We start from the raw sequence: 16,275 nt of genomic DNA, 5'->3' as shown, positions 1-16,275 counted from the left end.
TCATATTTGTATATGTGATTAGTTACTCTTTTCCATATTTTTTATACTATATATGAAAATGAGAGTTTTATGTCATCATCTCTGTGAATAAATATGCAATTTATTTTAACATTGAATCTTGGAGAAAAGGTTTGTCATAGCCTCTTTGAAATATTCTAAAGATATGTCCTAAAGTTTTTAAAATGTCTCTAAACTATCACTATTAAAGCTAACAGTGTAGAAGTTTAACCGTGTATACTTCCTCAGTATACATTCTCACTGAACTTTAGATATAAAAGTTTCATAACTCTACACAAGATGTGTTTTTGTGTTGCGGTAATTTAACTTTGGCTGTGTGGCGCTGACGGAGGTAACTTCTCGCTTGGTTATCCCACAGTGTTTCTGGCTGTTATGTATCAAAAACTGGTGCTTTGTATGACTTTATTTAACTCTATTATTTTTGTGATGAGCTCAGGTTAGTTCAATATTTGCTTTTTTTTTTGTTTGTTTGTTTTTTTGCTTAGTTTTATATTGTCTTTGCTTCTGTGTCTATACTGGATGTTGAAGCCTCAGATTTTTGATGAGCCAAACTTTGTAGAGCTATGGTGTGCATGGTGGCATCTTTTAATGTCTGAATGCATATGGAAGTTGATGAACAACAGAGAACATGCTTACTGTAACTCTGTCTCAAATGAATTAGTCAAAGTAGCACATTCGGGGTGGTAAAATTACTCAGAATTACCCTCTTTGTAAACAAGACCAGTTTTCAGTGCGAATGCGGACATTTCATCGCTTATCAACTAAATAACACGACTAATTTTGAGGGACAGATCATTTAACAGTCGAATGTCTTTTGTGCATTTGTATCAGCCTGATTAGTATAGGACCTTAAAAAATGTTATGAATAAAATAGGTATCTATACCAGGAAATGACAGGACAGCAATTTCACAATGTACATGAAAACTGTACAAAACAAGTAACTGTCATCATAGTTTGTGGGTATGAGAGTGCACAAGTGGTTTGGGTTTTTACGTAAATATGATCCAAGGTTCAGACCAAAAATCAAACTGCACCTGTGTGTTATTTTTGTGTGTATGTCCACAGTGCCTTGTGTGTTCACAATGTGCCTAATTTCTAAAATTAGAGTGGAACACTAATACAAATTCATACTGTGTTTACATGTGCATTCGTGTCCTGAGTATTGTAGGGTTACTCAAGTATTTGGTCTTTGTGTTTGTGCTGGTGATTGTCATATCACAAATATGACCAAAACCAGGATACTACAGTGTGTGTAAACATAGTCATATAAAACACATTTTTAGATAATCTATTCCATCTAGTTTTAAGAATATCGGTTGGAATAACAGGCTGAAGTAGCATTAAAACAGTGAAGACAGAGCCTGGAAATGCAGCGTATGTCCAACATTACATACAAATCTTATGTTCATTCCTTTGGGAAATACATGATGCGTATTATTAAATATTTTGTGTTAGTTTGAATAAATATTTCCAATTTTTTTCAAACTAACACAGGGTTTTGCAAATGAAAACAGCACTTGATGATAAACAAAACTGATTAAGGTGTAAATCACACAGAGTTGTGTGTTCTGTGTGATGAAAAATTGTTCTGTTACAGAGGACCATTAACTAGACCACAGCAAAAAAAAAAATCACAGTGCCCATGACTATAGGTCTGCCAGGGGTCGTAAACTTGCTCTTCGTGGAATCCATTAAAAAATAATCCTTGAAGCTGTATTTTCTATTGGTTACTGAATTGTGTATTTTAACATTACAAAGACAATATGGGATCAGCTGACAGCTCATTGCTTGTCAGAATATATTTTGGCTTTCATTGCCAGATAATCCACTGGTATTGTTGTGTCTTGACTGAAATGATGCATCTGTCCAATATGACACAATACTGAGACCTGAGTGAAGCGCGTATTGTGTTTTTGGTCATAATGTGTTTTTTAAATGTCTATCCTGTCTGTTTTACATTTTAGTATGTTGTTCTTGTTTAATTAAACACGCTGGTAAAAGGTAATCCTAGTTCAAGTGTGTGTATTATTTCTCATTTGTTCATGTGGAGGGTCTGTGCCTCCTGTATTTGCAGATTTAGTTAGCAATAGTAGTGAGTTATACAGCTGGTTCATTAAAAACTGAATTCACCCTGGATAAAAAGGTGATCTCTCATAAGTTTAACAGTTACTGGATTAAAGTACCAAAGTCTCTCTTAAATATCTGATAAGTGTGCCATAAACAGTGAAAATACGTAAAACATTTGACATACAGCTAGCTAATGCTAGCTAAACTTGGTAGCATCGAACTTTTAGCCGTTACAATGTGAAGCTCTGTGTTCACAAAGAAAAACACAAACAAATAACCTTGTAATTAGGAGATAAGATCTCATAGTTATTGTTGTCGGCCTGGAAGTTATTACCCACCTCACATGACTTGACAGCACGATGTTGTGGATGGCTGTAATATCTACAAGCAGATAGAGACAGCAGGTCAGCCGCACACCAATTGGTTGACTGATCCATATGACTAAACGCTTCCATACTGTTTATACATGTACATGGTACAGTTGAGTCAGACAGTGAAACTAAAGAAAACTGTCCCCACGGACCCTTTGGATTGAAACTAATGCTCCAACTAAATTTAGCTTGTTGTTTATTTGCTTGGTTTCTCAATTTTCTCAACTTAGCCAGGATAAACAGTTTTTTTTTTTTTCCCCCAATTGGTTTCTCATGTGTAGAAGTTGTGGTTCTGACCTGATGTGATGCATGGTAGTCCACATGGACATGAATATTCAAATGGACATCCATGGTCTAACATCCATGCTCCATGGTGTTATTAGATATCTACTATTGGACCTGCATGCACACCTGATGACACAGCTAACACACAGGTGACACAGAGTGGGACAGAAAACTGCAGTTGTCTATTTCTATCACTGTGCTCATGTTCACACTGTAAACAAACTACTCTGCGGAGCGACTGCAGCCGTGCTCAGACCACCTCTGCAAAGCGGTCTCAGCTCGGTTGTTTAGTACCGGAACGGAGTGCGATTACTGCTTTCACATATGAACAATGGAACCGAGCCAAAGACCTGTTCTGGAACAACGGCTCCAATTGATCCAGTTGTGGAAACACCCTCAGATTTTTCTTTGGTACTTTTCTTGTGGTTTTAAACAGTCTCCGATTTTGTTGGTCAAACTTGTTATTCGGAGGAAATCTATCGTGAAGTGTATAGTCACGTGGATTGGTCAGTCAATCAGCGCGCGGCTGACCTTCTGTCTCTCTCCGCTTGTGTAATATCTGCATCTCCAAGTGGTTCTGCCCTTGATGAACTGGTCTAAGGATGTGTAAACTACTCTCAAAGAAATGAAGGTCCAGGAATGGACTTTAACAGGTGCATATGCTCTGTCGCCTCAGATAACCTCGTAGGGGACAGCAATGTACCTTTGTAAATGTGTCTATTTTTTCAGCTTCTTATCTGTACCTCTAAAAGAATATTTCTGCAACCCGTGACACAAATGTGCCAATTGGAAAGGCACCTAATGAGGTGCAACATGCCATTTTGTATCTGTGTGAGTCAAAAACACATTTTCATGTAAAGATAAAATCACCTAGAGTTATCTATCACAATTTATTTAAAAACCCTACAGTTTTTACTCCTCGGCCAAAGGGGTATTGTAATTATTTTGTCTGTTTGTCTGTCTGTCCAACGATGTAATCACATTTAGTGAAGAATGCATTGAGATATTTGCACCAAATTTATACTGTGGATGCATCTTGGCATGGAGCAGAAGCCTATTTAAAATAGGTGACCTTCCTACTTTTTCAAGGTCAAACAGCCTTGTGCAGTTATAATATCTGAGTACTTTCAAATATAAATATGTATGTAATAAGTTTTACACAAAGACAATCTATAGGGCAGTAACTTTCAACAGAATCTTATGCTATATTTGGCTAAAGGGTATTAAAAGTGCGCAGCACATTATGTTTACATCTTGAAAAAGTTATGTTATATGTAAACACATTCTCTTTGAGTCCATTTCAGTGTATTTAATGGAAAAATACTGAGTGTTCTGAATGTTTCACATGTTCTTAATGACATACATTTTTGTTTCAGTAGTATGAAGACTAGTGAAATATAACAAAAACAAACTGTTTCCTCACTGGCATCCCCCACTCCCAATTGCACCCAGCACAAGTTACTTTTGGCCAAGGTCACTCCAACTTCAGTGAGGAGATAACTTTGTTTCTAGGCAAACAAAAGGGGCTCATGACATATTGTGGGTATGACATCCATTGTGCTTAAATACTGGTGTTTTTCTCTGTTTGGGGAGCTCTTCTCCACAATCCTTGAGTTGTGTGAGATTCTGTGCACTGTTTGAATGAAGACACATTGACTTCCAGATCTTCGCTTTCAGAGAGGTGATTTCTTTACCCACAGTATTGTCGTAAAATTGATTTATACATCACTTTACAAAATCTCTTCACTTTATACTTTTCACAAAACAAGTAAAACGACGTAGAAAATGCCAACTCTTAAGTCTAAAGCAGGACTAGACAGTCAAGTTCAAGACCTCAGTTAAAAATGTCCTGCTTCCTGTGCACATTTTGTAAAAGAATGGAAGTGGAAAATACAGGTATTACTAAAATACCATTTGTGCATGAAGTCCAACATCTTGAATGAACAGTTCCTTTGTGTGTGCACTTTGGACAAAGGTGCAGTTAAGGTATAGTGGTTTAGTAAAAAGTTGAATCCCTAGAAGTTAAGTGACTGGAAGGGGATTATTTCTCTTATGTCTCCTGTAGATCTGCCCCTGGAGTCACAACTGCTAAAAGATAACTGGAAAAGGTTTAAAAAAAAAAAAAAAAAAAAAATCACTTTTGAGAACTGCTTTCAGTGATTTCTGAAAAGTAGTGGCATAAGTTCGAGTCAGTTATGACAAAAAAAAAACCTGACTGATTAGAGCAAAGCCCTTTATTGCCATTGAGTAGTCAGTTAAACTAAACAGTGGTGCTAGTTGAAGAAAAAGAGAAAACATACAAACATACATTTGTTTGACAGAAATGTGATTGCTTCAGTCACATCAAAATATTTGTCCAAAAGCCCATACGACAGTAAGAACTCCAGGTGTCTTCTAATCTTTTTAATTTCTTAAACTGTTTTGGTATAATTAGCCTGAATCCCTAACATGCTACTCTTCCGGGTTGTTGCCCTGGTAACTGCTGAGCCTCTGGAGATGATGTCACCATCTTCCCGGCCACGCGGAGGCGCTGTCTCAGCTCGAGCTCCATCCTGTTCAGAGGCTCGGTTGCTACGTCACCAAATTTCACCGAATGTGATGGAACAGCGTGGAACAACGTAGGTACAAGTCAAGAAAGAAACACAGCGCCAGAAACTCGTAAGTTAATCGAAAAGTTACACAAACTGTTTGGTTTTGTGTCGCCATCTTTCTTTGGGTCATTGTTAGCAGTACAGTAACAACACTGAGTCTAGCCGGCTAACTTACTCGCCAGTGAATCAGTTGCATGTAGTTGTAGCTGGTGGATGAGTGTGCTGACAGAAATCTGTACATTCAGATGCAAGATGAGGGAAGCGGCTCTTCTGCTTGCACCGTGTGTGGTTCTGTGTCTCCTCCTGAGCTCCATCCAGGCAGCCAGACAAGGACAGGACATCAGATGTGGAGGTATGTGTCTGTACCTCTGCTTCCTGATAGTGTGTACAACCCACATCATGTTCTGATGTTTGTGTTCTCTCCCCCTGCTCCCTACAGCCTGCAGGGCTCTGGTAGATGAGATGGAGTGGGCCATCTCCCAGATAGATCCCAAGAAAATGATCCAGACTGGATCATTCAGGATCAACCCAGATGGCAGCCAGTCCATCAGAGAGGTGAGCCTGCAACAATACAGTGTTTACTGTTCTTAAGTACACATTTGAGGCATTTGTCATAAGTATTTCCATATTATGAGACATTTTTTGGTAGCTGTAGTTAATAGTTACTTTAAGATTAAGATTTTACAAGATGTGTAAACAATAATGCAAAATACAACACACTGTTAAAGACTGAACTAATGTTTTTCCACCATTTTGCTTCTGAAACTGTATTTGGTCACAATTCAGATAGCTCTGACTTAGCAGTTCCACAAATTATAATCATTTTATTTTTCCTTTGAAACTTCTCACAGGGTTAATTTTAGTAACTGCTAAAATCATCTAATATTTCACCAAAACCAAAGATTAAGAGAAAGTCCAAAAACTGAAGACAAACTATATCACAATATTGTTTTTTGTCTTTTTCCCATCTCCCACTAATGTACTGATGTCATATTCAATAATATATACATCAGAGAGACAAAACCAATGCCAAATAGTTACTAACTAGGGTCCCACACACAAGATTTTGTCAGGTCTTTAGCTTTGATTACAAGACACATTCATCTGTTATGCAACATAATGCTTATGAAATGTCACTACAAAACATATTTATTTCAGTCCAAAGTTACATTAATTTTTTGCTAAGATCTATTGAAAATGTGAGAGTCAGACCTTTGTGTAAAGTATTCTCTGTCACAATCCAAAGATTCTCACTGGGGTTCAGGTCTTGACTCTGCTGGCCAAGCCATGTGTGAAAATGATGTTATGATATACCTTGCTCCTTTTTGATGAGTTTCATATTCTGTACTATTGATTATGTTGAGTTTTTACGGCTTTTCCACACAGAAACAGGAAAGAAAATTGCATGAAGACAATACAAATACAAAAGAATGTGAATATGTCACATAAGTAGGGTAATTTTCAGCAGAAGTTGTTTATATAGAAGATCCAAACAAAAGAATAAAATGATGTAATTTGATGATGTACACTGTAGTTCTAGTTTAAACCTTTTATTTTTGGGGTAAGTACTGTACTGATATAAAATTATACCATTAGAGATTTTTGTCATATCACTCACTCCTAACACTAATCTGTCTTTTATACTAAACTATTTTCTGATTTGATTGGTTTGGTTTGTTTCCATTCACTCTGATGCCACTAGGTACCTCTTGCCCGCTCCGAGGGAAACCTCCTGGAGCTGATGGAGAGTGTGTGTGAGAGGATGGAGGACTACGGCGAACACACAGATTCTTCCACAAGCAGAAAGTCGTACATTAGGATCAAATCTCGGAGCGGTGAAGCCATGGACCTCTCAGATGCCACACTGGATACGAGAGTCACAGCCAGTTTAAAGTTTGCAGTAAGTAAACACCTGTGTGCTCATGAATCCTACAGACTATATGTACTGAAATATGTTATAATTGTACCACTTACTATGTTTTAACCCTTTTAAGACTGCCATTATAACAGGCCACCTAGGTGTTTTCATGTTTACTTTGCAATAAAAGTGTCAGAAAATGTCTTTTTTTGGCAATTCTTTTGCACCTTTGTTTTCTGGAAGAACTTAACTTTCAATATCTGGCCATTAATTATCTTTATTGTAAATAATAAATGCTTAAAACAGTGTGTTTTAGTAAAAAAAAAAGAATGGACTTGAAGTTTTTAGCATATTTATTAGTAGAAACAACTGTAAATGTCCATAACGAAACTTTCTGAGATTACAAAAATAAACTTTCAACTATTTTACATCTGCTCAAACATGCTTTTTGGTCTTGAACATTCAGTATCCATATTATGATTTCATTATTTTTGTTATTTCCATGCGTTTTGTTGCCTGTGTGGAAGTCTGCTTGTAATAGAGTTCCACATTACTACTGTAAAGTGTTATATAGTGTCTTAAAGCTCAGGATCTCAGCTTTCCTATGTTGCTTGAATTTTGTGAATAGTGGTTCAGGAGCTACAGTAATTTGAATGCTGTAAAGTGCAAAATGCAGTACCGGAGAGAATTCTGAAGTTAAAGGGTTAAGTTGTACTTGCTGAATAATTTAGTCATTTGTTTATTTTGATTCATGTTTTCAGTGTGAAACAATTGTTGAGCAACATGAAGATGAAATCATTGAATTCTTCGCTCATGAGACAGATAATGTTAAAGATAAACTCTGCAGCAAGAGAACAGGTATGTTTGCTACTCTCCTTTTTTAACATCTGATTGAAAGTAATTCACTATTATATACTTTATGTAAATCTACTGCATTATTAATTGTGATGTCCCCCATGCTCTGCAGATCTCTGTGACCACGCTCTGAAAATCCCCCATGATGAACTTTGATGTCTGCCCACGGCTACTGTTTCTCCTCAGCCGAAATGGAGATGTCTGGTGCTGTAATATTTTTAGTTTAGTTCACTTATCACCATTTTACACAGTGTCAGTGGTGGGGGATGGATACATATCCTTGAAAAATTAAAACATAGAAAATCCACCTGTCAGAAATAAAACCATTCCTGTGACTGTGGGGAGTTTAAAGTTGCTTATAAACTGTTAATTTATTACATTTTTCAGTACTCCTTTTCTCTTATGGCTTCTGTCTTGCTTTTAAACACTTCACATGGCAATATAAATATAAACTAACACTCCCGGCAGATTCAAGTCCTTTATGTCTACGTAAAATAATGAAATAAACTGTGAATAGTAGGTTGGGAGCTCAAAAACTTCATCAAGTGGTCATTAAAATGAATGATTGCAAAACAAGATGCCACAAAATCTGATAAATTCACCATAATATGAATAAATGTTCCTTTATGACAGGGAAAACTGATTATAGATTGAGGATACATTATGCAAGAGTTTAGATTTCAGTGAAATCTGTTTTCATTCTAAGAGACAAAATGCACCTTTATCATAAAACAAATGTTTCTCAATTATTGCAGTCAAACACCATCACTGGAGATATCTCAGAACCGTTGATCCAAAGATGAAAAAGATTGAGATTATTGTCAGATATGTCTGAATACATCATGCATTTCAACTACAGATACAGGTATTTGGTGATTATTTAAAAAATTGGGGTGGAGTAAAAGAAATTTTTAAATATTTTGGACCTAGCTATAAAGTAACATCCATCCATTATCTGAACACTGCGTAGAGTTTAGTTAAATTCAATAAATGTACTGAATTGACTCCCAGGGAATTTATATGCTGATTGATTATGTGATCCAGAAACTTATTACAATATAAATGACAATGAAGTTACTGATTTACAAATGGGCTGAAAGCATTGGGTGTTTTAACTAGTCTTTCTTGGCTGCAGTGCTAAACAGTGGGCTTTTCTTTACGGTAAACACTAAAGCCAGGTTCAGTACTCTTTGTTTTTAAGATTTTCATGTTACGTTTCTGTATCAAGTTGATTAAAAGGTAACTCCACTAGGGTGTGCTGTAGTCCACGTCTGATCTTTGAGCCGAAATTGAAATGCCCTCAGTTAAAGATCCTAATGCTGTACCCTCCACATAAAAAGAGATAATAAGATGAACTTAATATCTCATGTGAACATTCTCCTGAAATTTCCTGTTTTTATATGAACTTTGTAAGTTTTCTTCATCTGTTTTGTCTTCAATCAATGGAAATATATTTGTACATCAACACAAGTTCTCTGCCTCATTTATAGTAATGGTTGCATGATTTGAGATCTTGAGACCAACTGTTTGCTGATCACTGATGCACAACAATCTACTTCGATAGAGATGGCAGGCTTATCATACATATTTAAATAACACTGAATATAGTCTTTTGCTCAAATGACATGTTGCCTTTCTTTACATGTTAGTAATATGTGCATTGAAAGTAATGCTGACCAATATAACACTGAAATACAAGCAGCAACATCATGATGAATGAAATATATAACTATAAATGGACAGTTATCAAAAAGGTTTGCTAAAAATAACCACCAGAAAAAAATGTATTTGAAAAGTAGAAAACCATGATCTTGTTTGTTGGGTTGGTAATGAAGCACAGTTTTCTCAGTATTTTTTACACTCCATTGTTTTATTTATTTACAGTGCAGGGTGATGGCTTAAATTTGCCAGAAATGTCACCACACCATGAAATAACAAGTAATCATTCTTCTATTCCAATTCATCTATAATCTCACATCTTATCTAAAAACACATTCTGTCTGGAAATGGCATGTCTGGATGTCTAGATTTGGGAGATGAAACCTACTTTTTAAGAATAGTTTTGTAAAGTAAGTATATTCTGTTTCTTAATTTCTACGACAATAAAATATATCTCTAACTTATAGTAACTCTAACTTAAAATATAGAATAGTTTTAATATTACACACAAAACATTTTATTAAAACAGACGCTGAAAATGTTATCTGGGAAATTACCGTACAGTTACATCTATCTGCATTCTTTCTCATCCAGCGACTTCATCTGCAGCCTTAGTGCGAACAAAACCCTCTTCATCTCCTTTTTGCTCTGTTTCCATCACGTCCACAGGCTCACCTGGATGTTCCTCTCTCTGACAAGACTCAGTTTTACTTCTCTTACCTCCATCCTTATCATCATCATCTTCCTCAGCTGCAGTCTCACCTCTTACCTCACCAGCACAGCTTTGCTCTTCATCAGTCTTACTTTCTGTCACAGCTTCAACTTCCTCGTCTTCTTCAGCCACAATAACAGTGTCCTCAGACTCGTGGCTGCTGTTGCTGCTGCAGGATAGTGTGTCTTCTTCAACATGTCCACGTGGGTCCTCATGAACTAGATCCTGATCGCTTTGCTCCCTCTCTGCTTCATCACATATTGACTTCTCTCCCTCCTGAATTCCTCCATTGCAATAAGACAAAACATCTACAGAGTTCATGTCCACCATCATGTCTTCCATGCTGTCTGGATCCCACGTGTCAGCCACTTCTTCTTCTTCATTCTCAGAGTCCGGTGCTGTATGTTTCCTGATGCGATTCACTGCGTCCCACAGAGATTTGGGGTACTGTGGCTTTTCTTTTTGTTCCGCAGATGGAGGGTTGGAGGAAATACTTTCACATACCTCATGAGCAGGAGGAGAGTTAGAGAGCAAAACTGGAGGTGAGTCAGAAGAAAAGGGAGATGGAAAGTGATGTGCTTGTTCACAGGAGTCCAGATGAAGATGTGGTGGAACTGTTTCAGGGACAGGATTTAGAGCGGAGGAACCAAATGAGGCAGTTTCTAAAGCAAACTCTGAATCTGAACTGTGTGGCAATTGTGGTGGAGAAGTAACCTGAGATGGTGGGAGAGCATCTAAAGGTGATTGATGCACCTCATAGTCAGTCTTTGTAGGTGATGGAGAAGAAGGATTAGGAGATCCAGCCTCTATTTCAGTTTGACAGTCATTTTCTTTGAGATCTGTGTGTTCTAAAACATCCAAAGGATCCTCATCAGCTTCTTCATGCAAACCATCTTCACATGTATGAGTCTCATTTACAAATGCAGCTTCCTCACTTTGGACACATTCATTTTGTTTTGGTAATGTTTCAGTCTCTATTTCAGTTTGACAGTGATTTTCTTTGAACTCTGTTTGCTCTGTGCCTGAAAGATCCTCATCTGCATCTTCTTGCAAACTCTCTTCATTTGTATAAGTGTCATTTACAAACGTATCTCCATCGCTATGGACAAATTCAGATGGATGCTGTGATGTTTCAGCGTCTGTTTCAGTTTGCCGATCATTTTCCTTAAAATCTGGTTGTTCTATAAGGTCTGAAGGATCCTCATAAGCTTCCTCATGTAAACCATCATCAGTTGAATGAGTCTCATTTGCAAATTGTTGCTCCAACATTTCAGTCTCTCTTTGAGTTTGACAGTCTATAGTGTCTTCTTTTGCTAGTCTGGTTATTTGGTCCCCCTCTTTTGATTTATCTTCTGTCATTAGACTCTCTTTTACACAAGATACATCCTCCGTTAAACTGTTCTCCAACTGGTGCTGCAAATCGTTGACCTCAGGAGCATTTTCAATAACTGTTTCCAAAAGGCTGGTAGAAACCTCATTGTCTTCATCAGTGACATTGTTTTCCTTCACACAAGCAGATTCATTTTGTTGTAGTGACTCCAGCTGCTGCGTCATGTCTTCTATCAGAGGCTCCATATTGATGAGGCTATTGTTCACTAGCTGTGTTATTTGTCCATGTTGAGTCTGGCCCTCAAAGCACAAATTATCTTCTGTTAGTCCTTCTGCTGTTGGATCTGTTAAACTGAGAAGGGGTCTCAAAGGCTCGTCTGCAGGAGAATCTGAGCTTGGAAAGTGTTCCGCAGATTCAAGGGGAACAGGGGGTGGTGGTGATGGTGTGGTAGGAAGGGGCGGAGGTTCAGAGGGAGGAGATTCAAGGTTTGTCACTGATGCAACTGCAGCCAGCTCAGGATCGGGACATTCCTGTGTGTTTGATTCTGAAACATCTGATAGACATGGAAGGTCTGAAGATGTAAGTGTTAGCGAAAGAGCAGAGTCTGCTTCCTTGCAGTCAGTGGAAGGTGAAAAAGAATTAGAGATATCAGTAAGTGGATTTAGACTTTTGTTTTCATCAAACAGATTTTCATTTTTCTTGTCTTCACTTATTTCTTCACCACTGGATTCACACACAGGATCCTCGGTCGTTTTACTTTCATGTGATGTTTGAATGTCTGCATCAGGATGGAATTCAGTTGTACTCTGTGTGGATACACCGGTTACCTGATCCTGAGGTTCAGCAAAACCACCCTCACATTCACTCATCACCTGATCTTTGGCATCATTACATTCTTTTGAACACAAACCATCATCTGTCTGTTGAAGTGACTCTTCATTCTCAGATGTGTCCTGGGTGATTTGTTCAGTTGCTTTATTTATATCACTATTTTCAGTTGAAGGAGATACAGCTTCTTCATGGCTCTTTTCACTTGACTCAGAACCAGTTGTTTCATCTTCCAGCTGCTCTTCAGTGATATCGTCATCTAAAGGAATTCCTAGGATTCTCTGGGCACGCTCCTCCAAAGTTTCCCTTTCAGAAACTAAAGATGACGGAATAGAAAGGAAAGACATGTCACTTTCATCCTCCATTGCCTTTTTCTCCACAACATCTGAGTCCATTTCAGACTCTTTATAGTCATGTATTTTCAATGGATTGGACTCAGTTGCCGTTTCACTGTTTTGTGTGTTAGGTGTGATGTCCTGGTTCAACTGGACAGACTCTGGAGAGACGTCTGCTTGAGTATTAAATGGTCTGTGTTCATCAGAACTCAAATAGTGAACATGCTCTTTCTTTGGTGATGGAATCAGCTCCATTTTGACGACGACGCAGGTGGTGTCGATAAGCAGCGTTGAGTTACTGTCCTTGGATTCTGTGGCTAATTCTGTCTCTGTGTTTTGTTTTCCTTCATCAACATCACTTGGATTTTCTTGTTTGATTAAACCATCTGAGTCTGTGTTCAGGCAGCTTGTGTCAGTTTCAGCCCTGCTTGTGAAACTAGGCTCCCTCCATAAAGGATATTTGACCGGTACAGACAGTAATGACTGAGCAGCTTGTCTCCCAAATGTGGAATCAGCTTCATTTGATTTTTGTTGACTGATAACATCTGCATCTGCTTTGTTTAATAGATTATCACCTAGACTCTCACTCTGAGCACAGATAGGGGTCTCCTTCTGTTTGGCTTGGGGACTCGGCTGCACAGAGGTTTGTGCTTGTGATCTAAAGTCTACTTCATCTGCAAGCTTCAGTGTTTGGCTGACAGCACTGTCTTGGCTTTTAGAAACCTCTTCTACCTCTGTGCTGTGAATATTTGTCTGGGGGGTGCAAAGCGGCAAACATGGCGTATCAGTTTCTGTTCCTGCTATTCGGGACACGAGGCAGAATATGGTCATCCCACCCGTCTTTTTATTTAATCGGAACTTCCTGCCTTCAATGACTTTTGAGTATGTTGCTTCATTTATCTTTGCATTGGGAGTTTCTGGCATTGCTTGCTGCAGAGATAACACATACTCAGGCTGCACTGCACTGCTTGAAACACCTGGTTCCTTTTGTTGCTTGTAAACATCAAGCTCTGGCTTTGTGAAGCTTTCTATCTCTGCCTTCCTCATGTCATGCAGGTCTTTAGAGAAATCATGCTTTTTAGGCTGAGACTGATAGATTTGCCTCTTAAGTTCTTGCTCCCAGCTGGTGTCATACTGGTGCATTGCTGGTAAATTTTTATGTGGGGTGTTATAAGGAGGAGGAGCGATATAACCAGGGGGCTGGCTAAACATCCTTCTCTGATAGCTTGTCTTTTCCTTTATGTCCAAGGAGTGGCTTGTTTCAGGAGCAGGAGCTGATGATGGGTTATAGTTTGGAACCTGCTGCCTGCTCCCTCTGTCCCATAGTCCTGACTCTCTGATATTTGGAGGTGGTCTGAGTTGGGGCAGCGCTGCCACTCGAGGGTCAGCCCCACTCCTGTTGTCCCTCTCCATAACCCTGCTCTTGTCCAATAAACCCTGGGAAGCCCCCCTCAGCTCTGCCTCTATTCGCCTCCTCCTTGGAAGTGAATGACTGTAGCGAGCCGCCCAAGCCTCCAGCTCTCGATAACTGCTGTCATTCCTCTTGGACACTTCCCTGTTGTAGCGGACAGGATTCACAGGCTCCCACCTCCTCTGCCATCCCTCCCTCATCATTCCTCTCTCATAGTCCCTCGCTGCTCGTTGAATTGCTGTCCACTCTCTGTCTCTGGCCTCTTGATGCTGATACTCTCTCAGCTCCTGGTGCTGCTGACTGTGACGGTCCAGAATAAAAGGGAACTGGGAAGCAGTTGGTGGAGCCAGCTCGGGGTCGTTCCAGTTTGTGTACTCCTGTAGAGACCCTCCTGTTCTTGATCCTGGTACGGTCCAGTAACTGGACTCCCTGCCTTGATCCTGCTGCTCGCTGTAGTACAAAGGATAATGTATTCCCTGGTATCTGTCGTGGTAGCTGTGGGTAAACAGACAGAGAAGCATTTATTAATCCAACTGTAATATGTATTTTCAGGAATCCATCTGCAGTTCACTTTTATTATCATAGTATATTGCGTTTTTATCATCTTAACAAATGTATTTCTTACTTTTTTCTTTCTATGTCATCCAGGACTGATTGAGTTGACATTAGTTAAGTTTGTGGGCAGATGTAGTGAGGATATGAGCAGCTAATGGGTCATTGAGAATTAGCACCAAAACAGCAGAAAAGTTATTTAATCAATAAACATAAACAGTTTCCACACTTAACTTACTTTTGTGTACAGTTTCTTCCAGGTAGTGTACCATATTTGGTGTACTGAGGCACATGCCCCTGATTCTCAGGCCAGAAATCCATCATTTGCTCTAATACACAAAAAATATCAAGATAAATGCTTTTTAAAAATATTAAAAATAAGCTCTTAAGAAAAACAGGAAAATATTTGATTTTACACTCTAATCTTTAAGAAATTAAAACAGCAATTTAGTATACATGATAGTATTGCTCCGTATGATTGTATTTATAAAGACAAAAATAACGTACCTTTAATTGCTGTTTTGAAGTGTTTGTCGTCCTGCTATTGAGGTGGCATGAGGTCTAATGAAGTCCAAACAGGACAACTTGTTTTAATAGGACAGTTCCCCTCCCACTCTTCAGCTTGTACACACACATACACTCCCCTGTCACGGGCCGTCCTCCACTAATCTGCCCAACATGCTGAGTTAATTTACCACAAGGGAATTTTTAATCAGGTATTACAGATAAATAAAAACACGGAAATAAAAAATGCCAGCATGCACAGAACAGTAGCATAACATGGAGCAAAAAGAATCAAATGTTGCATCTGATTAAACACAAATCTCATGCTGGAGTTGTGATTGTTAGAATACAATTATTCTTATCTAAATAGTAACTGAGCCATTGTTTACATTACTGCAGATGCTGCATTTTACCAAAAGATTACAACTGATAAACCACAAACCATTTCTTAGGCTGATGCATATATTTTTTAATTCAGTTGCTGATTTTTAACTTTTCTTTGGTGATAATGGTAATTATAACCACTTACCTGCTACACACAGATTTCATACCTTTTTTGCTCATAAAATAATAAAAACCAAATAAACTGATGATGTACTTTGCTTGACATTTGTGTGGGAGGTGTTCGTGTGACAGGGAGCAGACTCTGCATGGAGATAGGGATCTGTTGTTTTGTCGGCTGGATTGTAGTAGAGAGAGAGACGGACAGCGGACACGTTGTCATCCTTTCTTTGAAACTCTCCAGCGTAACAAACAGGCTTTCCTTTTCTGAACAGAAAGTCTGTACATCAGCAGAGCGCAGGAGAGAGGGGATGAAGTGTGTACAGACAGCAGGCTGCAGGGAGGGTGATCTGTGGATGTTGACTGAATAGTTGGGGATGAGATGATCTGTTTTGAT

General features: G+C 38.5%; 1 protein-coding gene across 2 annotated transcripts; it reads left to right on the top strand.

Annotated features, from left to right (window-relative positions):
• Positions 1–5,079: 5,079 nt before the first annotated feature.
• On the top strand, positions 5,080–9,510 carry cnpy2 (canopy FGF signaling regulator 2). 2 transcript variants are annotated; one of them, XM_030135337.1, is made up of 6 exons: positions 5,080–5,400; positions 5,579–5,685; positions 5,773–5,888; positions 7,036–7,233; positions 7,953–8,049; positions 8,159–9,510. In XM_030135337.1, exons 2-6 carry the CDS (start codon positions 5,586–5,588, stop codon positions 8,200–8,202), a joined length of 555 nt encoding a protein of 184 aa, XP_029991197.1. In that variant the 5' UTR covers positions 5,080–5,400; positions 5,579–5,585; the 3' UTR covers positions 8,203–9,510. The 2 variants fall into 2 exon arrangements, with proteins under 2 accessions (XP_029991197.1, XP_029991196.1); XM_030135336.1 differs by lacking the exon at positions 5,080–5,400 and having other exon boundaries at positions 5,416–5,685.
• Positions 9,511–16,275: the final 6,765 nt, after the last annotated feature.

Source organism: Sphaeramia orbicularis, chromosome 5, assembly GCF_902148855.1.
Source record: "Sphaeramia orbicularis chromosome 5, fSphaOr1.1, whole genome shotgun sequence".
In the NCBI taxonomy this organism is placed as follows: Eukaryota; Metazoa; Chordata; class Actinopteri; order Kurtiformes; family Apogonidae; genus Sphaeramia; species Sphaeramia orbicularis.
This window is presented reverse-complemented; position numbering and strand designations above follow the sequence as displayed.